The sequence below is a fragment of the Mirounga leonina genome, unplaced genomic scaffold (genome assembly GCF_011800145.1).
Source record: "Mirounga leonina isolate KUSES-001 unplaced genomic scaffold, KU_Mleo_1.0 Mir_173, whole genome shotgun sequence".
NCBI classification, from domain to species: Eukaryota; Metazoa; Chordata; class Mammalia; order Carnivora; family Phocidae; genus Mirounga; species Mirounga leonina.
In genome coordinates this window covers 87751958-87779504 of record NW_023270447.1, presented here as the reverse complement: position 1 = coordinate 87779504, position 27547 = coordinate 87751958, and the positions used below count along the sequence as shown (strand labels likewise).

At 49.1% G+C, this 27547-nt stretch overlaps 1 protein-coding gene across 1 annotated transcript; it reads left to right on the top strand.

Annotated features, from left to right (window-relative positions):
- Positions 1 to 2569: 2569 nt before the first annotated feature.
- CA6 (carbonic anhydrase 6) lies at positions 2570 to 23776 on the top strand. Its single transcript, XM_035020252.1, has 8 exons — positions 2570 to 2829; positions 4802 to 4981; positions 11756 to 11904; positions 12568 to 12660; positions 16238 to 16307; positions 20250 to 20407; positions 21401 to 21527; positions 23670 to 23776. The coding sequence occupies exons 1-8, from the start codon at positions 2751 to 2753 to the stop codon at positions 23774 to 23776; spliced, it is 963 nt and encodes a 320-aa protein (XP_034876143.1). The 5' UTR covers positions 2570 to 2750.
- Positions 23777 to 27547: the final 3771 nt, after the last annotated feature.

Genomic DNA, 27547 nt, shown 5'->3' with positions numbered 1-27547 from the left:
TGGAGCTGTGGTGGCACTCAGGAAGAACAAAGCTCCCTTCTCATTCCTGACCTGATGTTATGATGAAATTGGCAACCTGACAGCTCGTCTCAGCCAGTCACTCAAGCCATAGGCCTAGAAAAACAGGCGTTTAGAATAAGACACAGCCTTGAACCGGAGATGTGGTCGGATGATGGCAAAAGTGAGTTCAGAATCAAACGCGATACCCCGAAGAAACAAATTAAAATGAAAGAAAAACCCAAACCAAAACAAGCAACGTGCTTTGCAAATACAAGAAGGAGGAAACTCATGTTCAAAGTTAATGGAAAATTTTATGGTTGAAGAAGACAGTGAGTTAGAAAGTAGGCAACGGAAGGGACCCTGCTTGACTCTGTCCACTATGTCCTTGGAGTCTGCCGCCAAGGAGAGGGAGGGACCCTCTTTCTCCAGTAAGGCGCCCTCCTTAGCAGGTGGGTCCTGCCTGGTCTGATCACTTGGTTAACTCAATTACTCACTCTAACCCCCTCTTGTCCACATTGGCCAACTGCACAGCTTCCCAGCACGCCCCGGCTCTTGCCTGAGCCAAGGATTCGGAGAAACCAGGGCAAGGCTACGGGTCTGATGGATGAGTATATTGCAGGATGGCTCCATGGTGAGGTGGCTAAGATTACAGACTCACATGCGCTTACTGTGAGGACTCTGTGGGGCAAGAAAAGGGCCGGGGCTCCCTGGGCATCCCCAAAGCACTAAGCGCAGGACGGGGGACCCGTGGGAAATGGAGTCATGGGTAGTAACAGACGCCCTCCAACTCCCTGGCAGGCAGCGGACACCTGCTCCTGGAGCCCTCCTTACTGTGAGCACGGGTCCTGTCTCCTCCCTCCCTCCTTCTGCAGGCCGTCCCGACCCCTCACTCAGGACCCCCCCCCCGCCTCCCCTGCTCGGGCTCTGCACCCCCAGCAGTCAGCAGGCCATGACCTTTCAGGCTCCCTCTGCATTCCCTCTTTCCCTGAGTCCCACTTCAGATTCCCAAGAAAAATGCTCAGACGCCTCGGTTTGTGTTTCCCTGCCCTTTGAACGTCAGGGGTCCCTGGCCCATGGGAAGGTCCCTGGCGTCCTTGCTGTCCTCAGGAGAGGCAGGGTCTCACCCTGGGCCGGGGCCCAGCAGGCAGGGCATGACTCACTTTGCAAAGACAGGAGAGTGGGCTTCCAATTTCTGAAAATGTGGAAGAGAGTTCCAGGAGGGGAAGAATGAGCCCCTCGTTTTTGTCTCTAGCTCCCTCACTAACAGGCTGGCTGATGATGGGAAGTTCCTTCCTTTCTTCATAAAGGGAGGGATCTGAACAGAGGATACAAGCCATTCGCCACGCACCCTTCCTATCGTGGAAGCCTACTCAAGGTGGGGAAACTGAGGCATAGAGCGGGTGAGGAACTTGCTCAGGGCCACACACAGCTCGTCAGTGGCAGAGCGGGGATCTGAACCCTGTCAGTCTGGCTTCCGAGGACCCTTGCTCTGGGCCAGGCTCCTTTGGCCTTGGCAAGTAGCGGGTCCCGCATCCCCGGGCTCCAGGGCTGAGCTCGGGTAGCAGGGGTCGCGTCAGCGCTGCTCTCCAGAACAGGACGGTCCTCCGTGTCTGGCCAGTGCCCCACGCGCCCTGTGAGGACGCTGCCTGCCCTGTGCCTTTGCCCTTTCGGAAGGGCATGGGAAATGCTGGCCTGTCAGCAGGTATAAACTCAAAAAGTTTCTCCCTCAGCTGGTTTCAAGGACTGTTTACCCAAGTAGACATAGGAGGATTAGGCACGCGGCTGACCCAACCCGTCTGGGTGTGACCAAGCGCCTGCAGCTGTCAGAACGAAGGCTTTCCGTGGAGAGACAGGATGCCCACGCTCCATGGCCCCGAGGCATGCCCTGGGACGTGGTTCCCGAGCTGGGGCTCCAGGGTCTACAGGCGATTCAAGAGTGAGGCTAAGGGGCACCTGGGTGGCTCAGTCGTTAAGCGTCTGCCTTCGGCTCAGGTCGTGATCCCAGGGTCCTGGGATCGAGCCCCGCATCGGGCTCCCTGCTCCGTGGGAAGCCTGCTTCTCCCTCTCCCATTCCCCCTGCTTGTGTTCCCTCTCTCGCTGTGTCTCTCTCTGTCAAATAAATAAATAAAATCTTAAAAAAAAAAAAAAAAAGAGTGAGGCTAAGAACACAAGGGCCTCCAGGTGGGACTCTCAGGTCCGTGCCCAAGCCCAGGGGGCCAGGCCATCTCCCAGGACAGCCCAGGTCTGCAGGGGCAGCCCGTGTGGACTGCTGAGATGGGCAGGAAATAGCAAGCCAAATCCAGCTAGGGCTTCCAGGCCCCCAGGGACGGCCCTCACCCACTCTCAGAGTCCCCGCTTGCTGGGAGCAAGGGCACAGGAAGTGTCATTGTCCCGGGAAATCTTCCCCATCCTGATTCTCTGCCTTGGGCCTTTGCCCTGTCCTGTCGCCACTCATCCACAAAGCGCGCACTGTGTGGTCCTTCAAGTGAGTTTTCATAAGGTAGGGCACAGAACAATCCAGACCGTGGGCGCAGGGCCCAAGGCGGTGACGCCAGTGGGGCTCGGACCAGTGCGCCACCCGGCCCCGCCACCCGAGTCACAAGGACCTTGTGGGAAGGTGTTATTGTTTTAGTGGGTGCAGCTGAGGGTGGGTCAGTCGGTGAGACTCGGTAAATTGTTGTTTACAGTTTCTGAGCTTTTAAAAGAAGAGTGCGGCCCGAGAATCGGCGTGATTCCAGACCCGCGGCACCATGAGGGCTTCGGCCCCGCTGCTGGCCCTGCTCCTGCTGGGGGCCCGGGCCCAGCACAGTTCCGAGTGGACCTACTCCGGTAAGCCCCCACCCCAGGGGCTGCGCCTTTCCTCGTTACCCTCACCCCTGCTGGGCCTGCCCTCCCTGCCTCCGGAGAGCGCACTGACCTCAGACCCCTGATCGGGACAAGGCGAGTCTGCTCTCCTTCCCCGGACCCCCGCTGCCCCAGCCGGGGTTTCTGCTTTAGAACCTTCTCTGGCCACGGTGCTGGCTGGGAGCCCACCTGCCGCCTCTTACTGCGAAGCCCTTTGCTTTCCCCGGCTCTGCAGGTGGAGGAGGAGGTTGCTAGAAAGGGCTTCCTGCCATCTCACAGAGGGTGTGTGGGTTTGTGAGAGCTTTCTTCTTGGGGAGTTCATGGTCTGAGGTTTACCCAGAACATCCCGACTTGCCGAGAACCCGGCGACTTTGCATGACCCCTGGACTGCCGTCTCCCAGTGGCCATGATCCTGCTGAGGCCCAGAGCTGCACATCTGGACCCGAGTCACCCCTCCCACGGGGCGATGAAGAGAGCTCCTGCCCCTGCCCCCCTTTTCTTGCACTGCACCCAGGGATGGGGCTCTGGAGGACCCTCAGGGCAGCTGGCTGACCCACTCTCCACATGGCACCCCCCAGCTTTGGACACCAGGGGAAGCATACATTCAGGGTGGATGGATGTCCTGTTAAGTCAAGGGCAACAGAATTAGGGACATCATGGGAGGCTCAGAGAGTCCAGCGTCAGAGGGCAGGGGCCCCCAGCTCTGACCAAGCGCCCCACTCTGGAGCAGAGGAGGCCATGTGCGGCCAGTGCCACGGAGGCCCTGGGCCTCTGCTTCGTGTGGCTTGTTGGTACTCGGGATGGTTCAGACGGGTAAGCGAGAGAGAGCGAATTCCAACAGTCAGGACTTGTCCTTTCCAGGCTCAGCCCAGCCTCTGAGACTGTGGGCCTTCTGGAAAGCCACAGGGCCCAGGGAACACTCAGGCGGGTGGGGGGTGGGGGGGGTGGGCAGCTACTTCAAAGGCCTTTCAGGAATATTTGAGAAACCCACACCACTGCCATAGGGACACAGGCCAAAGCCTCTGGATCCATGCAGGGGGCTGTGCTCGGGGCCTCTGGCCTTGATCCTGGCATCCCACCTCTGGGAAAGAATTGTTTAAATATTGGTTTGTAGTATTAAATCAAGAAGAGCAGAGAAATAAAAAATTGACTTTTCTGTTGATTGCAAAACCAAGCAGCTGTGACGGGCCCCAATACAAACATCTTCCTTAAAACAAGCCATGCACTTGCCATGCAGCTACCCCCTAATAGGGGAGAGAGCTTGGGTCCTCCACTGCGAAGGGGTGGGCCTGTTAATACGACTAGCTTTCCTCCTTCTCTCCCTAGAATTATTGCCCACCTTAAAAAAGAGACATTTCCTTACTTTGATTTTTTTCAGCTAATCACTTTGGTCATCTTTGAACCTGATGCTTCCCTTTCTTGCCCTGAATCCACAGGTGAAGGCACCCAGGTGGTCTCTACCCTACTGGGACCCAATGAAAGGGCTGGAGCAAGTAAACAGGTTGGGGGGGGGGTCCTGCAGTTGGGGAGGGGACTGCAAGATTGTTGGGGAAGGGGAAGAAAAACTGTGCCCTTAGGAGGAAACGGGGACAGGACCCCTGAGAGTAACACAGCAATGCCAAGCCCCAAGGAGCCTTCCAGTGCATTTATCAGCACATTCCCATTCCAGGGGAAAACTAAAGCTGTATATTAAAGACCTTCGTTGTTTTCCAAACGCCGACTGTTCTCGGCGACAGAGACAGCAACAGGGGAGTCTGGAATCCGTGTCAAAGCCCCTGAGACGCCAGCTTCCACAGAGCGGACTTTGACAGTGTCCTTCCCGCCTCCTTCTGGGGGTCAGGCTCTGTTTTCCAGAAGGCAGACCTCTGGCCTTGATCCTGGCCTCCCGCTGGGCAGACCCTGCTGAGAGCTAACTGCCCCCGAACTCTGACCCCCCCTTGGCTCTCTCCTGTCACAGAGGGGGCACTGGACGAAGCGCACTGGCCAAGGGAGTACCCCACCTGTGGGGGGACGAGACAGTCACCCATCGACCTGCAGAGGAGAAAGGTTCAGTACAACCCGTCGCTGAAGGCTCTGAACCTGTCAGGCTACGAGGTCCCGGCGGGCGAGTTCCCCATGGTCAACAACGGCCACACAGGTAAGGGGCAGGCGGCAGGACGCTGTCCACGGGCGCTCAGCAGTGGCAGCAGGTGCCGGGTAACAGAGGGGCATGCGGGGGACGCAGAGCGCAGGTTGGGAGCTGCAGGCCCCAGGCAGGTGGCGGCCTCCACCCCAAGCTGCATGGGAGGGCCTCTGTCCTTGGCCTCAATTCCTGGCTGGCTACTTCCTTCTGCGCATTAACCTCTCCCCAGCTCAGTCTGACCCAGCCAGCATGCAATCCAGCTGACCGAGGCCCTGACCCGCCTGCCATCTGTGATCTGTGCCCTGCTCTGACTTTTCCATATTTTCTGTATTGAGTCTGATTGGCTCAAAATGCCTGACAGGCGGGCCCAGTATTTCTCAAAGGTTTTTTTTATTTATTTGTTTGACACAGAGAGGGAGCACAAGCAGGGGGAGGGGCAGGCAGAAGGGGAGGGGCAGGCAGAGGGAGAGGGAGAAGCAGGCTCCCCACTTGATCCCAGGATCCTGGGATTATGACCTGAACCGAAGTTCACTCAGACATTTAATCGACTGAGTTCTCAGCGCCCTCAAAGGTTTTGCAAAGAGGCTCTTGAGGTCTTGAATTAGGTCTTCTTCTAGGAAGGGGGTGGAGGCCAGATAGGAAAAGGCTGACCTGGGTCTTGGAGACCCCCCCGCCCTGCCTTTAGAAGTCTGGACTGGACAACTGGAAAATCCATGCTTTATGTTTACTGAACACACTTCTGAGTTTTCCAAGTGGGCCCATCTCCTCCGAGCTTCATGATACCTCCCACCCCTGGCAGGGGGCGTTGTTTAGGCTGGAGGCCAGGGGCCTCGGGAGGCTGAAGGACTTAAGGTCACACAGTCTCTGGTGGCTGAGCCAGACCCAGGCCCCTCCCCTCATGTCTGATTCCTCAACCACGTCCTCCTTGGACACCCCCCCACTTCCACCTGGGCTGGGCCGATTTACTGCCCACCCACAGAGGTGCATGGGGGTCATAGGACTTAGATCTCCCATGTGCACAAGTGAGAAGATAAAACCAGTTGCCCTTAATGGAGCTGGTGGACACAGGAGAGTGAAGATCTATAAAAGGCCTCAGGCACACGTGGCCTAGATCCCTGAACTCCACAAATAATTCATGAAAGCCTGATTTTATCATTAATGTCAAGCTCCTGTTTCCAAAGTTGCTCCCTGAAGCCTCCAGCAGGTTGGCAGGTTGGAGCTTCCCCTGCTCTCCTTGCCCTCAAGGAAGAAGGGCCAAAGGTGGCAGCTGAAGGCAGGGGAGAAGCTTGGTTGACCCCACCAGGACAGGCAGCCAGAAGTATCGAAGGATTGAAAACCCCCACTGGTAACATGGGCTGTTTGTGTTGCATGTCTGCTTGGTAGGGTTTTGTGCTGGGGACCCAGGAGAGGGGAGGTGTTAGGAAGATCCCAGCTTCCCCGGGGAAGGCGGGGGGTGGGGGTGGGGGACGAAGCTTACAGCAGCTCCCTCCTCCCAGTCTGGAAAGGGCCCTGGACCTTCCTCTTATGGGCTGTACTGGGCTCTCTGAAGGCTGGAAGCCAAAGGTCCCCAATCTACCCTACATCATATCAAACATATTGGAATGCACTCAAACAGCTCCCATTACTTATATTTTTTTGATGTCAAGGATTTTGAAAGATTTTTAGAACTCTACAATTGGCTTTACATTGTCAGCAAGCTCCGAACTTTAAGAATTCTACTGAAAGAAAAAACACCACTACCTTAATCAACAAATTTTCAAATCTGATAACATTTTGGTGAATAAGTTTAACAATAAAGTTGATATGATATAAACATTTATTAATTTTTATTTTGCAGGGTTCTTTCTAGATCTTGGAACCTAAGATATAAATGTATATATGTATTTATATATACATATTTTTAATTGACTTCATTTTTTAGGGCAGTTTTAGGTTCATAGCAAAATTAAGAGGAAAGTACAGAGATTTCTCATACACCCTCTGCCCCCACATACATTGTCCCCCCATTATCAATATCACTCACGAGAATGGTATGGTTTTTTAAAAAGATTTTATTTGTTTATTTATTTATTTAGCGAGTGAGCAGGGGGAGGGGCAGAGGGAGAGGGAGAACGAATCTCAAGCAGACTCTGTGCTGAGCAGGGAGCCCCACACACGGGGCTCCATCCTATGACCTGAGCTGAAATCAAGAGCCAGTTGCTTAACCGACTGAGCCCCGCAGGCGCCCCCAGGATAGTACTTTTTTTTTTTTTTTTTTTTTTACCACGGATAAACCTACCTTGACACAACAAAATCACCAAAAGTCCAGAGTTTGCCTTAGGGGTTGCTCTTGGTGTTATACATTCTATGGGTTTGAGCAAATGTAGAATGACACTATTCATCATTACAGTATCATACAGAGTATTTTCACGGTCTTAATTATCCCCTGTGCTCCGCCTGTTCATCTCTCCCCGCACTGCCATCCCGGCAGCCACTGATCCTTCTACTGTCTCCATAGTTTTGACTTTTCCAGAATGTCACAGAGTTGGAATCATACAGCATGTAGCCTTTTCAGATTGGCTTCTTTCACTTAGTAACGCACTTAGGGTTCCTCCATGTCCTTTCATGGCTTGATAGCGCATTTCTTTTTAGCATTGAATAATATTCCATTGTCTGGATAGCCCACAGTTTATCCATTCACCTACTGAATGGCATCTTGGCTGCTTTCAAGTTCATAATTCAGCAATTATGAATAAAGCTGTCATAGACATCCAGGTGCAGAATTTTGTGTGGACATAAGTTTTCAGCTCCATTGGGTAAAGACCAAGGAGCATGATTACTGAGCTGCATTTGGTGTTGTCCGTGTTCTGGATTTTGGCCGTTCTGATAGGTATGCTGTGCTATCTCACTATTGTTGATTTGCATTTCCCTGATGACATACAATGTGGAGTCTCTTTTCACATGCTTATTTGCCATCTGTATATCTTTGGTGAGGCGTCTGCTAAGGTCTCTGGCCCATTTTTTAATTAGGTTGGTTGTTTTCTTATTGTTGAGTGTTAAAGGGTTCTTTGTATATTTTTGCTAGGAGTCCTTTATCAGGTGTGTCTTTTGCAAATATTTTCTCCTAGCCTGAGTTTTACCTTCAAAGTCTCCTCATAGTGTCTTCTACAGAATAGAAGTTTTTATTTATTTTTTTAAAGATTTTATTTATTTGAGAGAGGGAGAGAGCACAAGCAGGTGGAGGGGCAGAGGGAGAGGGAGAAGCAGACGCCCCGCTGAGCTGGGAGCCCGGCGCGGAGCTCGATCCCAGGACCCTGAGATCACAACCTGAGCCGAAGGCAGACGCTTAACCAACCGAACCACCCAGGCGCCCCTTACAGAATAGAAGTTTTTAATTGCAATGGAGTCTAGCTCGTCAATTACTTATCTCATGGATACTGTCTTTGGTGTTATGTCTAAAAAGGCATCACCGCGCTCATGGTCATCTAGGTTTTCTCCTATGTTCTATTCTAGGAATTTTATAGTTTTGCATTTTACATTTAGGTCTGTGGTGCATTTTGAGTTAATTTTGGTGACGGGTGTGAGGTCTGTGTCTAGACTGGTTTCTTTCCACGTGGATGTCCAGTTGTTCCAGCGCCATTTGGTGAAGACTCCATTGTAGTGTCTTTGTTCCTTTGCTAGAGATCAGTTGAGTATATTTATGTGGGTCTATTTCTGGGCTCTCTGTTCGGTTCCATTGACCTATTTATCTCTTCTTTTGCTGATACTACATTGTATTGATTATTGTCACTTAATAGTAAGTCTTCAGGCCAGGTAGTGCCAGTCCTCCAGCTTTGTTCTTTTCAATATTGTGTTGGCTATTCTGGGTCTTTTGCTGCTCCATATAAACTTCAGAACCAGTTTGTTGATATCCACAAAATAACTTGCTGGAATTTTGCTTGCATTGACTCTATAGACCCCCTCTCGTGCTCTCTGTCTCTCATTCTCTCAAATAAATAAATAAAATCTTTTAAAAAAAATTCTACTTTATGTTTACATTTTTAGGCACCCATTTTCTATTATTAGATCCAACAGATATAAAATTATATTTCAGTAAAAAGAAATTGAAAACATAGTTTGGTATTGAGACAAACTTAAATTGCTACAAAGGTTTCCAAAACTTCTTCTCAATTTCCCTATTTAGGTGTGGACTAGTAACAGTGGGTGGACCAGTACTCATTGATTAATATATGTATTTTTTATCCCCCACAATATATATTCATAGGCTCCAGAAAAGCTTACAGGCCTGAGACATTGGCCTCTACAGGTCGGTGGGAGAAACAACACTGTTCTCTTAGTAGGTACTATTAGCTAGTCCATTTCTTAGGCTCCTTGAAAGGATCTCTCATTCACCCTTCTATCTCCGTACCTGGCACAGAGCCAGACATGGGTCAGATGCACTTACGTGTGAGAGGATAAATCCCCAAGTAGATGCCCATGAGTGATGTAGGCTTCTCAGCAGGTTTCCATCTCTGAAGGCTGAGGGAGCAAGGCTGGTTTTGTCTTTAATAAACAAGAACAAACAAAAACAAAACAAAAAAAACCCACTTTCATTTTGAAATAGTTTTAGACTAGAAAAACAGCAAAAATAGTACAGAGTTCCCACATACCCTTCTCCCACTTCTAATATTAACATCCTATAACTTTACTACCTTGATAATACAACACGATCGACTACTTCACAGACCCATGTGAATTTCATCACGTTCCCACAGATGTCCTCTCTCTGCTCTGAGACCTCATCCGGGATCCCACAATCCATGGAGCTCTCCCATCTCCTTAGTCTCCTCCAACCGCGGTCAGTTCCTCCATGGTTCTTTGACCCTCACGACCTTGACGCTTCGCTGTCATTTTCTCGGGCACAGAAAATGCTTAAATCACGTGGTTCTTCTGGCTTGAAAAGAGCTTGAAGAACTTAGTTTCAAACAAAGAGGAGCACCTTCTGCTAACAGTTAAATCAATGTTCAGAATCTGGGAGGCTCAGCAAGTTCACCTTTGGGGACAGGTATTTGGCTTCACCTTTCCAAAGGCACGGTAACATGCTCTGAAGTAACATGCTGCCATTTTTCAATCCAGCCCGTGCCATCCTGTTGATAAAACTTGAGGGGCAAAACACTCTGTCTGCAGGGAATTATATTTGGGGGAAACATCCCCGTCAGGAGTTTTGTCATTGCGCACGTGGGGCTAACTGTCCAATTAGAAAGTTCTGGTCTGGTGTTCTGCTTTCCAATCTCTTGGCAGAGATGACTCTGCATATCTTCTTTTAAAGGCTTTTCCATTTTTTTTTTTTCCCTATGAACATTGATTTGGAGGCTGGCTGCATTTTAAGCACTAAATAAATACAAAGCTCTGCCAAAGAACATGTTAAACTCTTTGGGGTCAGATTCCTGTTTTATAAGCATATGAACTTAATCACAGCTCGCTGCTGCTTTCGACAAATTGGAAGGGAAGAAGGGGACATTATGGATAGATATCAAATCCCTAACACTAACTCTTTAAGAAAGCCTGCTTGTTTATAATCCTCTTTGATGACTTTAAATAGAAAGACCTGGCTAACAGCATAGATGCTGCTTGTCCCTGTCCCAGTCCTAAATTATGTACATCCTCATAGATCTTTTTCTTCGTCACTCTCTGCTGTCACCCTCCTGTGTCTCCCTTTGGCCTGGCTCATTCCAAAACTTAGCGATGTCTCTGAGGCCTGAGCCAGTGAAGGGAACAACTGTAGCTAGGTGACCAGAGTGACCTCCCTGGGGCCAATCTGTAGGGCACAGGGCAGGAGGAGGAAGTGGGATGAGTGGCCCATTTTCCCGTCGGCAAGAACTTAACACTTGAACGCATCCACTGATAAGAATGTCAAGTTAAACCCCAGGCCAGGGGTTCGTGCGTTTCCCAATTTGCTGTAGAATTTGGTCTCTAGTCTTCCGAAGACAGGTGGAGGCTTGTAATACAGGTGACATCCTATCCCGGCCACACCCCGCTCTTGGCCTGGTCTGACCCCCCCCCCCCCCACCTCTGCGCCTCTGAGCAATCTTTCCACCTTCCCAGGTTGGCTTCCTTGTCCAGAAAATAAAAGCACTGAAGCCTGCAGGGATGCTCCCTTTTATGGAATGGAGTTGGCTGTTCGTTGGGCTATTTCTTTTATTTATTTATTGTTTTTTTAAAAAGATTTTATTTATTTATTTGAGAGAGAGAGAGAGAAAGCATGTGTGTGGGGGGGGGGCGAGGGAGAAGCAGGCTCCACGCTGAGCAGGGAGCTCAGTTGGGCTATTTCTGAAAGGCTACCCAGGATGACTGTATTAAACACCTCAACTTGGCCTCATAAACAGTACTCTGGGAGTAAAAGTCATCAAACTAGTCCCAAGAGGCCCCCAACCCTTTCCTATTCCTATGCTGTGGGCAAATTACAAAATTGGCCAGAAGTGGAGAGTGCAATTCTGGGGCACACCCACTGGCCATATTTTTTAGGGCACCCTCCTTCCCTAGGGCTGACAAGCTGGCCCTGCCACTCCGTGGTCCTGTCCCAGACCTCCGGTTCTGGGTAGGAGGGCGTGTGCCCTGACATGGGTGCCTGCCCAGCCCGGCTCTCCCATCCTGTCCTGTGTGCCAGTCACATCCTCCCCATGGGCGACCCTGCTTATGGTGTTCTAAGCCAGTGTAGTCCTGGCTTGCACCAGAAGTGGGCAGGGGAGCGGGGGAGCTGCCTGGCCGGTAGACCTGACCCAGCCATACCCATCGGCCCCACTTGCAGCCCTCGCTCATTTTCTCTCCCAGTGCAGATCAGCCTGCCCCCGAGCATGCGCATGACGGCCAGCGATGGCACCCAGTACATAGCGGAGCAGCTGCACTTCCACTGGGGTGGCGCGTCCTCCGAGATCAGCGGCTCCGAGCATACCATCGACGGGATCAGATTTGTGGCTGAGGTACTTTGAGGACCCCGGCCAGGTCCTCTTTCCTCTTTCAAGTCTCACAGTCACTTTCCTTATGAAAACAGCCACAGAGACTGCATGATGACAGTCAAGTCACCCTAAGGTTGGTTTTTTTTTTTCATTCATTCACAACTATTTATTGATCCCTGCTATGTGCCAGGGGTTCAAGCAGGGTCCCCGCTCTCACAAAATGCACAGCAAGGCAGGAGTTTACAGCCCATAGAATGGGGCAAGCCCTCTTTGATTTCAGCTGAATTTCTATGTGTTAGATTTTCAGGGTTCTCTCTCTTGCATAGATCTGTCCTCAGGATGACCATGGTTTACAGTGTCCTCCAGAGCAAGGTGACTCATGCCCACTCTGGGAGACCCCAGGAGAACCCAGTGGCCTCATCTGAGCCCTCCGGACACTGCCAGATATTCTGCCTGGAGGGAGGTGGGGTCAGGGAAATGCCTTTGAATTGCCATCTCCCCAGAATCCCACTCATGCTCTTTCCATTCTTAGAGGACTTTCTGGTCTTGATAGATCTCATACCCAGAAAGAAAGAGGTCGGAGTTGTTTAGGAGGGACAGCATCTTTCTTTTCATTCTTCCCTGGGAACCTGAAGCATTTGAAGTCTGTATGGACTGCCCTTGACTTACTCTTTCTTGCTCCCACAGATTCACATCGTTCACTACAATTCTAAATACAAGAGCTATGATATAGCCCAGAGTGAACCGGATGGTTTGGCTGTGCTCGCAGCCCTTGTTGAGGTAGGCTGAAACAACACATGTGAAGTCATAGATTGGTGTCCAAAGTATCAAGTGTAGACAAAGGGTCTTCCTCCCTGTCCCTCCTCATCTGTGTCTGAGCTCACCGTTCTTGAAAAAACTCTGACTCAGTGAAGCCCTTGCTCCCAGTCACTGGGTTCCTTCTGTGTCACCAATCTTGGAGACCTTGGATAAGTATGACAACTGACTTAAAAGAGCTAGGATCACAGCATGGTTGACCAAACATAAACCAGCCTGAGGGCAAGGGGAAGCCAGATAAAGTGAACACCTCTGCTCTTCTCAGAAAGTCTGGAGGGCAGGACTTGTGGCTAGGTGGCAAGAAGTGGTCAATGAACTCAGTTTCCCCCAAACAAGCATTAAGTTGGATAAAATGGCCAAAAACCACTATATCCCTACTCTGGAAATGGACTAAAGGCAAACAACGCATTGAGGCATTTATTTATGAAAAGTGACTAGAATTTTGAGTAAGAACAATGGGGCTATTCCTATCCCCACTCCCTAGCTTGGTCAGCAAGGTATTTTTCCTGGGGCAGGCTGGACAGGAGAACGAGCAGCCTCACTGCCTGGGGGCAGGCAACTCACTTGATTTGGAGTGTGAGTTGAAAACTCATGCCCCAGGCTCTAACAGTAAAAGTAGTGGAAAGCAAAAGCTGAGGCTGACCTGATAACTGGCTGATCTCTGAATGTGCTTCTCAACTCACACACAAATCCATCAGCAGAGGGTGTGAATCTGATGGGCTTGAGGGGTTTGAACAACAACTTCTGCTAAAATCATTGACCGACCACAAAGCTATACTGACCCTAGGCAGTTCCTAGAGGGCTCTAGGAATCCAGGCTAAAAATAAGATTTAAGAACAGAGTGGAGACATCAGCTGGTGTACATGGCCAGGGAGACACATCCTGCAGATGAAGGCCAAGCAAATTATTAAACAGATACACAAACAAACAAAAAAATTATCAGGACAATTTTAAAAAATCAGAGTTCATATTTACTGTCATATATTATTTAAATGTCCAGTTTCCAAAAAAAAAAAAAAAAAGTTGGGCATGCAAAGAAATAGGAAAATATGATCCATATTTAGGAGAAAAAATGTAGTCAACAGATAATGACTCTGAGTGGACTCAGTGATTAGCAGACAGGATTTTCAAACAACCATCATAAACGGGTTCAAGGAACTAAAATAAACTGTGTTCAAAGAATTAAAGGAAAGTATAATGACAATGACTAAAAAAAGGGAAATCTCAATAGAGAAACAGAAATGATAAAAATGCACCAAATGGAAAGTCTAGAGTTGAAGAGTTGAAAAATCATGACATGGTCTCAAAGCAGATATGAGGCAGCAGAAGAAGGAGTCAGTACTTTTGGAGAGAGATGAAAGAAATTATTCAATCTGAGGAACAAAGGAAAAAGATTGAAGAAAAATAAACAAAGCCTTAGAGATTCACGGGAACAAGATCACACGGCCCAACATATACCTAATGGGAGTCTTGGAGAGGAAAAAAAGAAAGTGATAGAAAAAATATTGAAGAAACAGTGACCCCAAATTCCCCAAATGTGATGAAAAAAAAAAATTTACTAAACCAGGAAACTGAACAAAGCCCATGTCTGATCAGAGTCAAAGTCAAACTGTTGAAATCAACAAGAGAAAAAGGATTTTTTTTATAAATAGGGGACTGACAGTACAACTAATAGCCAACTTCTCATTAGAAACAAGTCATCGGAAGTCGGTGAAAAGACAGTCAGCCAGGAATCCTAATCCAACTAAACACCCTTCAACAATAAGGCGAAACAAAGGCATTCCCAGATAAAGAAAAACTGAGATAATTGCTAACAGATCTGTCTTGCAAGAAATATTACAGAAAATCCTTCTGGCTGAGAGGCAATGACAACAGACAGTAACTCAAATCCACAGAAAGAAATGAAGAATGCTGGAAATGGTAACTACAAAAGACTATGTACATATATTTTTGTCTTGTCTTTAAAAAATTTCTTTTAAAAAACCCATAGGATTGTTGAAAGCAATCATTATACCACTTATTGTTGGGTTTACGATATAGGCAGATGTAATGTCGATGACAAAAGTGGGAAAAAATAGAAATAGAGCTAGCTTGGAGCTAAGTTGCTATATTTTATGGGAATGAAGTTAGTATTAACCTGACGTAGGTTGTGATAAGTTGTAGATTGAACAGTAGTCCCCCCTTATCCGTGGTTTAACTTGGTTTTAGTTACCCTTGGTCAAGTGCAGCCCAGAAGCAGACGTTCCTTCTAGTGACGTATTCCAGGAGCCTAATGCTAGGTCACAGCGCCTACATCATTCACCTCCTTGCATAGGCATCACCTATCATTACGCGTCATCACAAGAAGAGTGAGTGCAGTACAATAAGATATTTTGAGAGAGAGAGACCACGTTCACATAACTTTTATTTCAGTATATTGTTATAATTGTTCTATTTGATTATTAGTTATTGTTGTTAGTCTCTTACTGCATCTAATTCATACACTGAACTTTATCACAGGTATGTATAGGAAAAAATGTGGTATTATATCTGGTTTGGTGTTACCTGTGGTTTCAGGCATCCCCTGGGGGTCCTGGAATGCCTTCCGTTCAGATAAGAGGGGACAGCTATAACCAGTAGAGCAACTACTAATAATTAAAAATGACTAAATGGGGGACACCTGGGCGGCTCAGTTGTTAAGCGTCTGCCTTCGGCTCAGGTCATGATCTCAGAGTCCTGGGATCGAGTCCCACATCGGGCTCCCTGCTCCTCGGGAAGCCTGCTTCTCCCTCTCCCGCTCCCCCTACTTGTGTTCCCTCTCTCGCTGTCTCTCTGTCAAATAAATTAGTAAAATCTAGGAAAAAAATGGCTAAATGGTACATGGAAAGTATTGGTTTCACACAGAAGGTGGAACAGAACAAAAATCCACGAGGCACCTAGCCAAACAAATAGCGAGCGACAGTCATAGATCCAAGAAATCGGAATTCATACACAGCGGAAAAAGAACTGGATCAATACCACTCACTGAAAAGAACCATTGAAAATTCACCTTTTTCCACCAAAAGCAATTTTTCTGACTTCTAAAGAGTCAACACTTACACAAAACAACGGTGACCCAACTGAGGGCAGAATTGGAGCAGTTTTGCCTTGGACAGAGGGCTGTCCCCAGCTCAGTCACGAGTCCTGAGGATGAGGAAGGGGGCACATGAGACCAAGCCCCCCTGCCTGAGGTGAACCCTGCCCAGAGTCCCTGGGGGGTATGGTGACAGTGACTTTGGGCCAGGCCCTGAGGGCCTCGCCGGTCACCGCCGAGAAAGCTCTTTCCCTGGAAGCTGTAAAATGCTTCCGTCCTGTCTCCCTGGAAGAGACTAGTGAGCCCAGGCAGTTGGTGGCAAAGAACAGCCAGACGATCTCTCCCCACACAACGGCGGGGTGGGGTGTGGACGGGCTGCCTCCTCCCTGCCCCCCAGGCTCTGCCCAGGCAGCAGGGACACCAAACAGCTGGGTTACCAGACGGAGGTCCCTTTTCCATTCGATGCACCGCTCTGTGTTTCTCCTCCAGGTCACGGATTTCGGTGAAAACACTTACTATAGCAACTTCATTGCTCACTTGAACAACATCCGGTATCCAGGTGAGGAAAGGCCACAGCAGCGGCAGGGGGGCCGGGACGGGGGACGGGGGCAGACAGGGTGGCACACAGGCCCCGCCAGGGGAGCGCCCCCTCCCCGCGCCAGGGCTCTCGTCACAGCAATTCCTGCTGTCGGCTCAGGCTGCGAACACCCCCGAGAAACGTGTTCACAAACCCACCTGCTGATTCCCACAGCTGGAAGCCGGGGCACCACGGATGGGGGTATCTTCGCTTCACCTCTGGCTCCAGCGAGTAGGGATGACTGTGGGCACTAGAGAGAGAGACAGAGAGAGAGATGCCCTCCTTAGCTTCAGGCTGAGAAAAAGACCCTCATCATCGTGCCTGGACAGGGCTGGTCTCCCTTTCCCCTGCCTCCAGAAGGCAGAATTCTTGTCTGAGAGGCCACCTACCCCTACAGCCTGTGACCCGAGCAACAGCCACATCAGCTTTGACACCTTGGCTTTGTGCCTCTGACTTTGGCCCCCTCGCCCAGACTCCAGCTCCCTGACTTCAGGTCCCGCCCCCCCAGGGGGCCCCTTGACCTCTGACCCATGGGCCTTCTGTTCTCACCAGTGCATGAGTGGGGGTGGGGGGTGGGGGGAGAGGCAGGAGGAGAAGCAGGGGGAGGAGCAGACTCCCCTCTGAGCGTGGAGCCTGATGACGTGTGGCTCCATGCCAGGACCCTGGGATCATGACCTGAGCCAAAGGCAGATGCTTAACCCACTGAGCCACCCAGACGCCCCCAACGGCTGTTATTTTTATTCATAGCTACAAATATGAGCATGTATTAACACTGCCTGGAAATCCTAAACTACTCATCTGGGCCTTTGCTTTTCCCTTCTCCAGAATGCTTATTTCACATTTTCTCCCCTCCCTCGAAGCCCCTCTGCCCCGGCCCCAGCCTCCCCCTTGGAGCAGATCAGATGCCTTGTTCCCGCTTCATCGAGAAGACGGTTAGACGCTTACTCATCTTCTTAACCCATGGGCACCTGCCTAGCCCTATGTCCCCTCCTCTATTACAGTGGATGAGAGTCCCTGCTCCCGACCAAGACCCCAAGACTGGCCCTCCACACGCGCGCCCGCCGCCCCTCCCTCTTAGGGTCCTTCCACCTGCTCGCCTCTCTCCTGTCCCGCAGCGCCGATTCCTTACTGTTATCTGTCATCCCGCTCAGCACACAAATCTGTGCTCTAACACCTCCCGGTTCAAAACACAAGCAAACACGAGTGTCTTTTGACCCAGCCACTCCCTCACCATCCTCCCAGCTCCTATTCTGTTCTGTTTTCTCACTTGCCCTCGGCTGGCCCCGGCAGGCCACCATCCCTTTAAAGACACCTCTGTTAGACTGTCCGGTCCCTTCTCTTTTCTCTTAATTGACCTGGAAACAATGATCCATCGCACCTGGCTCTCGTTCTGGCCACACTCCGGCTCACCCCCAGCTCTGCTCTCTTTCTGCCCCTGCTCTGATGGTGGGGGGCACCGGCCCTGCCTTCCCCGGGGGCCTCATTCAGTCCCAGGGCCTCGATTGCCCTCTAGGGGCTGTGGACTCCAAAAATCCGTGTCTGGTCCTCCATGCCGTGACAGTATCAGATGGGACAGGAGAGGCAAAGCAGATGCAAAAACCAGCCGGCTCTTCTACGGACCATTAGCAAGGCCAGCAGGAGAAACCACAGGCCTGTGGTCTAACTGAGGCGTTGCCTTGAATGCACGGACCTCAGATATTCTGTTTCTACGAACTAACCCAGATCCGTTTCCTTTTCCAATTCAATAAATTGTGCTTCTGATCAATACTGCCCAAAGCACTGGCCTCCCTCTCAACTCTGGATTCCTCTGTCCAACAGCTTGCTTGATATTGCCCTCTGAATCTAAAACTTAACACGGCCCAAACCTAACTGGGTTCCCTACCACCCACCCCCAGGCTTGTCCCTAAACCGACTTCCTCCTCTCAGCAAAGAGCATCATAATCCATCCCATTGTTTAAGCCCCAAATCCCAGAATCACTCTTTTTTTTTTAACTTTTTTTTTTTATAAATTTTTTTTTTAAGATTTTATTTATTTATTTGAGAGAGAGAGAATGAGAGACAGAGAGCATGAGAGGGAGGAGGGTCAGAGGGAGAAGCAGACTCCCTGCCGAGCAGGGAGCCCGATGCGGGACTCGATCCTGGGACTCCAGGATCATGACCTGAGCCGAAGGCAGTTGCTTAACCAACTGAGCCACCCAGGCGCCCCTTTTTTTTAACTTTTTTAAAAAAAATTCTGTTTAAGGGGCGCCTGGGTAGCTCATGACCTTCAGCTCAGGTCATGGTCCTAGGGTCCTGGGATCGAGCCCCGCGTTGGGCTCCCTGCTCGGTGGGAAGCCTGCTTCTCCCTCTCTCACTCCCCCTGCTTGTGTTCCCTCTCTCCCTATGTCTCTCTCTGTCAAATAAATAAATAAGATCTTTAAAAAAAAATTATTTTTAAGTAGGCTCCACCCGCAATGTGGGGCTTAAACCCATGACATCAAGAGTTGCATGCTCTACAAACTGAGCCAGCCAGGCACCCCTCCCAGAATCAGTCTTGATTTTCCTCTTTCCGTTATCTCTCACGTCCAAACCATCAGCAGGTCTTACTGTTTTCACCTCCCTGCTTTCAATCCTCTTGTGTATAAGCTGAGAAGTAGAATTGCTGAATCATATGGTAAGTCTATGTTTAATTTTTAAAGTTAAAAATCATATCATTTTCATAGCGGCTGCACCATGGTTCTGGAATTCTTGACTCACTTAAATATATTACAGTGATGAAACTATGTGCTAGAGCCTTTAGAAGGTTGTATCTTGAAGCCTTTCCAATAACATTAAAATTTAGAATTCTTTTTGCCTACTCATGGGATTATGCACTACCAGACTCTGATGCCTTGGTTTAGCAAGCCTATTTACGTCTATGTAAAAACTATAACCTCTTTGCCATTAAAAAAGATGCAAAGTGCTCAGGGAAAGTGAAGCAAAATTCAGCTCAACTCCACGTTTCTTCGATGGTGTCATGCTGAGCTCAGGGGCTCGGAGTCATGACAGGAACGGAAGAGGGATTCTCTAGATGCACTGATGGGTACCAGTGGCTGGGAGTCTCCGGACACCCTGCCGAAGCGCCTCTCCCCACACCCCACCTGTGGCTGAGCTTGGTTCCCTGGGGGCGTGGCAGGGCGGGGTGCCTGCACCCCCACTTGGTTCTGAGTCTGCCTTTCTAATCTCTATCCTCCCATTTCTTTCTTTTTTTTTTTTTTTTTACAGATTTTGTTTATTCACTTGAGAGAGAGAGAGCACAAGAGGGGGGTGGGGCAGAGGGAGAAGCAGACTCTCCGCTGAGCAGGGAGCCTGATGCGGGACTCGATCCCAGGACCCTGGGATTATGACCTGAGCCGAAGGCAGACTTTTAACCAACTGAGCCACCCTGGCACCCCTCTATCCACCCATTTCTAAGTAAGCCCAAACCAAGGAATTTTGTTCTTTCTTGGAGAGTTCTTACCCAGGAGCCCCTAGCAGTCATAATTCTTTTCTTTCATTTATCATAAAGCGTATTCTCTGCCAACAGTTGTGATGAGAGTTAGGCTCATGAGTACTTTCCTACGTTCAAGTTCAATGGCCAGACTTTATAAGCACACCCCTCCCCCTTTATCCTCGTAGCAATCCTATTGAATATTCCCTTGTCACAGATGAGGGAGCAGCCTTTGAGGAGTGAGCACCTGACCAGTGCCATGCGGCTAGGAGGAAGTATCTGAGTGGGTCTCTCCCCAAAGTCTTTGCTCTTACCCCCTTCTAGGAAGCAGCAGACTGGGGAACTGTTTCTAATGATCAGCTTCTATGTTCTGGTGAATCAGGAGATTCAAACATGGAGAGGTCTGAGCCTGAGCTGTCCTCCCAAGGGACATCGGTGGCCCCTCACCTTCCTTTATCTTTTGTCCTCTCTGTTAGGACAAAGCATGGTTCTGAGTGGCCTTGACATTCTGGACATGCTCCCCGAGAACGTCCACCACTACTACAGCTATAGAGGGTCACTCACCACTCCTCCCTGTACTGAGAACGTCCACTGGTTTGTGCTGGTCCGTCATGTCCCGCTCTCCAGCGCACAGGTAAGGCATGGCATCACCTCCCAGTCTCCCCTTCTGACTGCCTGGCTGACAAGAGTGCTCCTCTACATCTCACCTCATGCCAACACCTGGCTCCTAGGGCGCCGTCATGCCCGGGGCTACTGTGCCTCCCCTCTGTTGCCATGGGTGATCTTACTAGCCCTCTGGCAGAGATGAGCAAGTTGAGGCATCAGGGAATCCAAGGAACCCTGAGACCTTGGATGCAGCAAAAGGACTGGGACCTGACCTCAGAGCTGCATGGTGAAGGCAATATTTACTGAGCGGATGCTCCCACCAGGTACTGTTCTAGGCCCTTGATGGACAGAACCCCCGTCCTCACGGAGCTTACATTCTAACTTCATAAATGGCTTTAGGCAAGGACATATTGACATATTGACATCATTAGCTCTTTACCATGCTAACACTCCTGTAGCCCTTTGAGGAGAAGAGCTGTATCCGCTACCTTTTGTTCCCCAGCATAGCACGGTGCATAATAAATATTTGTTGCGTTAATGAAAGGACAAATGTAACTGAGGTCACAGAGGCAAAGCTACATTTCCTTCTGGGTGATGTTCTTCCTCAGGAACAAATAGATCTTTTTCTTAAACTTTTCACTTCCCCAATGCAGGAAAAGGTGGAAAGACCCCTATTCAAGGATACCCACACACAAATCTGTTTGCTTCTTTTCCTCCTTTCTACTGGTGATCAAATATTCATAGGAAACAATTAAAAGAGATGGTTGGAAGAATGGATGGATGGTTGGAAGAATGGATGGATGGAAGGAAGGATGGATGGATGCATGGATGGAAGGATGGATGGATGGAGGGATGGAAGGATGGATGCTCTGCCTGCCATGTAGCAGAACTTGAGATCTTCTCATACCTGCTTTATCAGGGTTATAGAAGTAAACCCAAGCTCTAGTTCAGTGGCTAATTATGCTCCTTTAAACCACCCAGTACCTCTTCCCCTCCATAATTCACTTCATGTGGCCTGTAGATTTGGAAGCTAGAGAATTCCGTAGTGGATCACCAGAACAAGACCCTCCACAATGACTACCGGAGGACCCAGCCCCTGAACAATAGAGTGGTGGAAACCAACCTCATCAATCTCCCTAACCAGGGTAAGATCAACTCTTGTTTATCCTTTGCAGTTTTTTGAGTCCTGTTTTCTTCCTTCCCTGGGTGGCCGCATCTCTTTTGGCAATAGTAGGGAAGGGAGAGTCATCTAAAGGGCAGGAGGCTCGGATGGGCCAATCTGTACAGGGCATGTGTGGGCAGAGGAGATGGCTCATCTTCCCAATCCAGGCAGTGATGCCAGTGGGTAGAGCAGAGACAAGGATGGACAGTTACATGATTTATTTCCTACTTAGTCTTGGCCAGAGACAGTAGGAGAAGCAAGATGCTCAGCAACATCCTGATGCTCCCGTAAGAGTGTAGGCTCAAGGTAAGCTTATTAAACACAACTCAAAATTATTTCCCTCACACCTTTATCTTGGTCTGTTCCCAAGCCCATCCCCAATTCCCACACATTCCCTCAAGGTGGGGTTTGCTAGAGCATGTATTGTTTACTACATTTTCTTGGGGACCATGCCCCAGATACCAGGGTGCTGGAGGTAGGCATGACCAGTCCAGCCTCCCTGGGACCCTCTAACTCACTGGGTCAGGCTTCTTGGCTCACCTTATTGCTGTGGTTGCAAGATGCAATTATTCTGCAATTTTCCCATCTTTATTTTGTCTGTTTCTCTGTAAAATTGTGGTGATCTGTACACATTCCCTGAATTCATTGTCTTTACAGTCTATTTCTCCTAACCATTCCTGAAACCTTTACATCCTCTAATACAATAGAATTGGTCTCCAATCAATATTGCCCACTCAATATTACCCCAACTAATTTTTTTTTACCCCAAATGATTGTATGTATTTTTCAAAACTTTTAAATATCCAGACATGCCCTCCCCTTCCCTCCTCATCAGTAAAGGCCCATTTGTGATTTTCTCCCGATCTTTCCTTCCTGGTTCATTGATTGTTTTCCCTTGCATTTGTTTGCTTCTCCAACAATACTAACAGAGGAAAAAGGACACCAGTTATAATGATCATTTCCCCATATTACACTATATACGATATTAACAGTGCCCATTCCTTTTCCAAAGGGTGACATCCTGCTAAGAAGGTCCAAATGCTAGCAGCCTAGCCAAAGGGAGTATAGACCCCTGATCCGCCTCCTGTTCTAATCCTGCCATGTTCCCATTTTCCCTGCAGATTGTATAGTTTCCCATATGCCACACCCAAATGCTCTTTCCATGAGAGGGGCGTGTCACTCCAATTCACCCTCAGGAGGGAGCTCAGGTGGTTTAGATATCCGACCAAGATGCCCCACATTGCAGTTTGCCTAGATGTCCATTGTGCCCACCCTGAGACTCGCTGTTTAAGATTATTACTTCAGCTCCCAGTAGATAGTAAGAAGGCTTCTTTTTTTTTTTTTTTTGACAGAAAGACAGCCAGAGAGGGAACACAAGCAGGGGGAGTGGGAGAGGGAGAAGCAGGCCTCCCGTGGAGCAGGGAGCCCGATGTGGGGCTCGATCCCAGGACCCTGGGATCATGACCTGAGCCAAAGGCAGCCGCTTAACGACTGAGCCACCAGGCGCCCCTAGTAAGAAGGCTTCTTCCCCCACTTGCAGCCAGGTGACTGGAACGACAGCCTCCCTTTGTGTTAAGACAACAGAACTGGGCATAATCTTGCCCCACCTGCCCTCAGACCCAGACTTCTAGGTAGCAGCTCTGGTCTCTTGTCAGTGAAGTTGTGTCACCCACCTGATGCCTCATAGTTCCACTGAATTCCACCCCCTGATGGGTTAATATGATCAACCCATCAATAAGGAATGACCTGACAAAGAAGCAAGATTACAAAAGCAAGATAATGGTCAAATATAGATGTTTTGCAATTCATTTATTAGAAAACACCCACATCCCCTTAAGGTCAGGGCTCCTGCGCATCACATGAGAAACCAAGGTCCAGGGGTAGAACCACCTTTGACATCTTAGCCCTTGGATTCTGGCAGCTTACACGCCTAAACTCAGTGTGAAGGTGCTTGAAGACAATGGGATGGGAACATGGAGGGCATTCTAAGGAACCTAAAATCCTTCCCCTAAGTACAGGTGTGGGGAACGGTGTCTGGCTGTCCCACATTCTGTTTTCACGAGTACCACCAAACTTTTGACCTTTCTGTATTAACTCTTCTTTTTATAGGATATAATCCAGGTCCTTCCTGAGTTCCAGCTTTATATAAACAAGCTCGACGATAAGCTGGAATACTTGAGAAGACTTACTGAAAAGAAAAACAGGAAAGAAAAACACTACAGGCGGCGAGCTTGAAGAGGGGGGTGTACAGGACGAGGTGGTCCTCCCCTGAGCCCACGCCCTGCCGGGCTCCCCCTGGGTCCCCCCGGCTCTGAGAAATTCCATGTCGGAATGGCAGCCTCCCCGAGGCTTCTGTTCAGTTTCTGAGTTAAAACATGGGAAACTGGGGCGCCTGGGTGGCTCAGTCGTTAAGCGGCTGCCTTCGGCTCAGGTCATGATCCCAGGGTCCTGGGATCAAGCCCCGCATCGGGCTCCCTGCTCCGCGGGAAGCCTGCTTCTCCCTCTTCCACTCCCCCTGCTTGTGTTCCCTCTTTCTCTGTGTCTCTCTCTGTCAAATAAATAAATAAAATCTTAAAAAAAAAAAAAGACATGGGAAACCATCATCCATGAGAGTAAATGAGGTAGTTTAAGGGTATGAGAAGGGGTTTGTTAGATGACACCAATGGGAATTGATTGGAATAGAAATTTAAAGGAAATGGAGCCCTAAGTATCTTCCTATCAAATCATGCATGTTGATCTGTGTAAATTACAAAGCAGCCCGGCCTGCCCTGTGGGATTTAGGTGTAATAAAATGTCTTTGGGAATTTGTCATTTGAAAATTTCTCTTTTCTCTTCCTAGTACCACTTTGAATATGCCTTCTTTGCCATCCCCCCAGGGACACCGGGGATGGGACAGAGATCAAGGTGGGAGGGGTTCCAGGACCAAGTTTAGGAAAAAGGAGAGAGTCTTACCTTGGGAACTTGTCGGTGGGAAGGTCTGGAGCCCTGGCCAGGCTGTGTGAGCAAAGGAAAAATAGAGGAGCAGGATTGCGGGCTCCCAGGAGAGATGGGGAGGAGAGGAGAGAGGACCTCCCTGCAGATCTCATCCTCATCAGTCAGATGGTGGCTGGGCCTTGTCAGTAGAGCTGGGTTCAAGGGCCAGTCCTGCTGCTCACTGTCATAATCTCTTACTGCGATAATCACCGAGGTTTGGGTACACTGATGCGTGTTTTTGACTGAGGCCCCTTTCTCACCACTCGCTCTTCGACTCCCCCGTCTCCGGCCCAGCCCCCCATGTTCTTCCCAGTTCCTTTGTCCGCTCTCCTTACTGGCTTTGTTCCCGCACACACTGTCATCCATCACCTCTGACTTCCTTTACCCCTCAGGGCGGTCCTCAGCGGAGCTGCATTTCCCCCAGTTTACTGAAACAGAAGCCAAGATGCAGGACAGCCCGGTGACTCGCCCACCATCTCCCGGGGAAAAGATGGTAGAGCCAGGATCTGAAGCCTGGTTTTTTGTATCCAAGTTGTTTCAGCTACAGAAGGCTTCCCTTTCATTTATCCAAGCGTCGTAAAGCACCTGCCACGTGCCAGGCGTGGGGCTGAGGACCGGGCCACAGAGATGGGGCGGGAGGGATGGTTTCCACACTGGGAGCTCAAGTCCTGTGAGCAGGACAGACATTGAGCTAACCCATCGCCCTCTCCCCAGAGAACAACGGTTTGTGACCTCCGCAGAGGGGCTGGGGCTTGGCCTGGGTTGAAGAAGTTCACCTGGGGAGCCCAGCGGGAAGGCGAGGGGCGCCGCAAGCGGGGGTGCGGGGGTTGGGGGCGTGGTAGCTTGTGCTGAAGGGAAAACACACGGGAGGGAGAGTTTGGTGCTGCTAGGGAAAGGGGGTACGGGGGAGGTCAGGCATACCAGCACCTCTGTGCCACTGAGGTGTTTTGGATCTTCTCCTGTGGGTGATGGGCGGCTGCTGCAGGATGGTCAGCAAGGAAATGGCATTCGCTGTGCTAAGATTCATCCTTTCCACCAGCAACGAGGGTCCGCGATGAACTGCAGTGGAGACAGTGAACAGCACAGCCCAGGGGTTTACGTAAACAAGCGAACGAGAGACATAAACAGGATTACACATGCCTGTCTGTGCTCAGAAACAAGGGGAAAATGAACCAAAAATTAATTATAATGGTTACCTAAAAGGGGAGGCAGAAGAAGAGTGGAGGATGGGGCTGGAAGTTGGGCTTTTCTGAGCGCACCCTGTTCCGTAGTTTTAACTTTGGAAACTTCCTTTTTACATCCTTTTTTTTTAAAAAAAGATTTTATTTATTCATTTGAGACACAGAGATACAGAGAGAGAGCATGAGCAGGGGGAGAGGCAGAGGGAGAGGGAGAAGCAGGCTCCTTGCTGAGCAGGGAGCCTGATGTGGGGCTCGATCCCAGGACCCTGGGATCATGACCTGAGCCGAAGGCAGACGCACAACCATCTGAGCCACCCAGGCGGCCCCCGTTTTACATCCTTATAAAACAAAATTAAATTTTAAAGATCTCTTTAAATCCCTAAAACTTAACTTAAAATGTGAAAACATAGTAAAATGACCAAACGGTTGTATGTTGAGTTGGTAGCATCATAGAGAAGAATTTTTTCCAAGTTATTTTAATTTACTAATTTTATTTTTTAAAAGACTTTATTCATTTATCTGAGAGAGGGGGAGCACGAGAGGCAGGAGGGTCAGAGGGAGAAGCAGATTCCCCACTGAGCACAGAGCCCAGTGTGGGGCTCTACCCCAGGACGCTGACATCATGCCCTGAGCCAAAGCCAGACACTTAACCAGCTGAGCCACCCAGGCGCCCCTAATTTATTTTTTTAAAGATTTTATTTTTTAAGTAATCTCTACACCCAACTTGGGCTCCAACGTATAACCCCAAGATCAAGAGTTGCATGATCTACCGACTGAGCCAGCCAGGCTCCCATCCAAGTTATTTATTTATTTATTTTGAAGATTTTACTTTTTAAGCATTCTCTACATCTAATGTGGGGCTTGAACTCATGACCCCAAGATCAAGAGTTGCATGCTCCACCGACTGAACCAGCCAGGCGCCCCATCCAAGTTACCTTTAAACATGGTGATTTTACTGTCACACCTAGTGGGGTAGGTATGTCCTAAGGACAAGAAGAACTGCAAAGAAATCCAAACAGTACTCAGGAACCTTGTCAGTATCTGGTCGGTATTAGTATTGTTACTTTGAAGCTGTGTGTGCCCAGGGGTGTGTAATTGCTACACTATGTTACTATATGGACATAATTATGTTTATGCCCTCAGTAACAAGATTTTCAGGATAATATAACAGAGATCCAAACATAAAAGCAAAAAAGCTAAGTAAAAACCCTATAATTGTAAATTCGAATTGGAAATGTCAGCGTGACTTGATAAATTCTGTTTTCTAAGGGGCATGTATTTTATAGCCTTATGTAGTTCTCAGGCCTGGAAACAACCATGAGGAGCAACAATGGACACCTTGTGCCTGGACAGGGGTCTCTCTCTTTCCCACCAGGAGGAACCAGGGCTCGCTGGAGAGATGCCGAGTCCAGATCTGGGGCAAGGATATACAGGATGGGTCCGGGATATCTTTTTAGGCCAGAAAACAAGAAATTTACCTAAGACTACTGGAGTCATGCCCAAAAGACACAGGGGCCATCTGGAATGGGCTCTTGGGAAAACCTAAGCGTCAAAAAAATATATATATCAGAGAAAGAATAAAACTGCAGTGGATCAAAACATATCAAATATATAGAAAATTCATGAGCTCATATGGTGCTAAAACAATGAAAGAAAACTCATTGGTCAACTTTGGAGGTTGCTAGGGGAACAATTTATTATTCTGTAAATTGAAAATAGAGGGGAAGAAGCAAGTGTTTGTCCTGCCTTTTCTGTCCAAATTGTATTTTGGAGAAATCTCATAGTGGGTCCTAGGCTGCTGTAGCCAATGACCACAAACTGCCTGGCTTAAAAGAACAAAAATGTGTTGTTT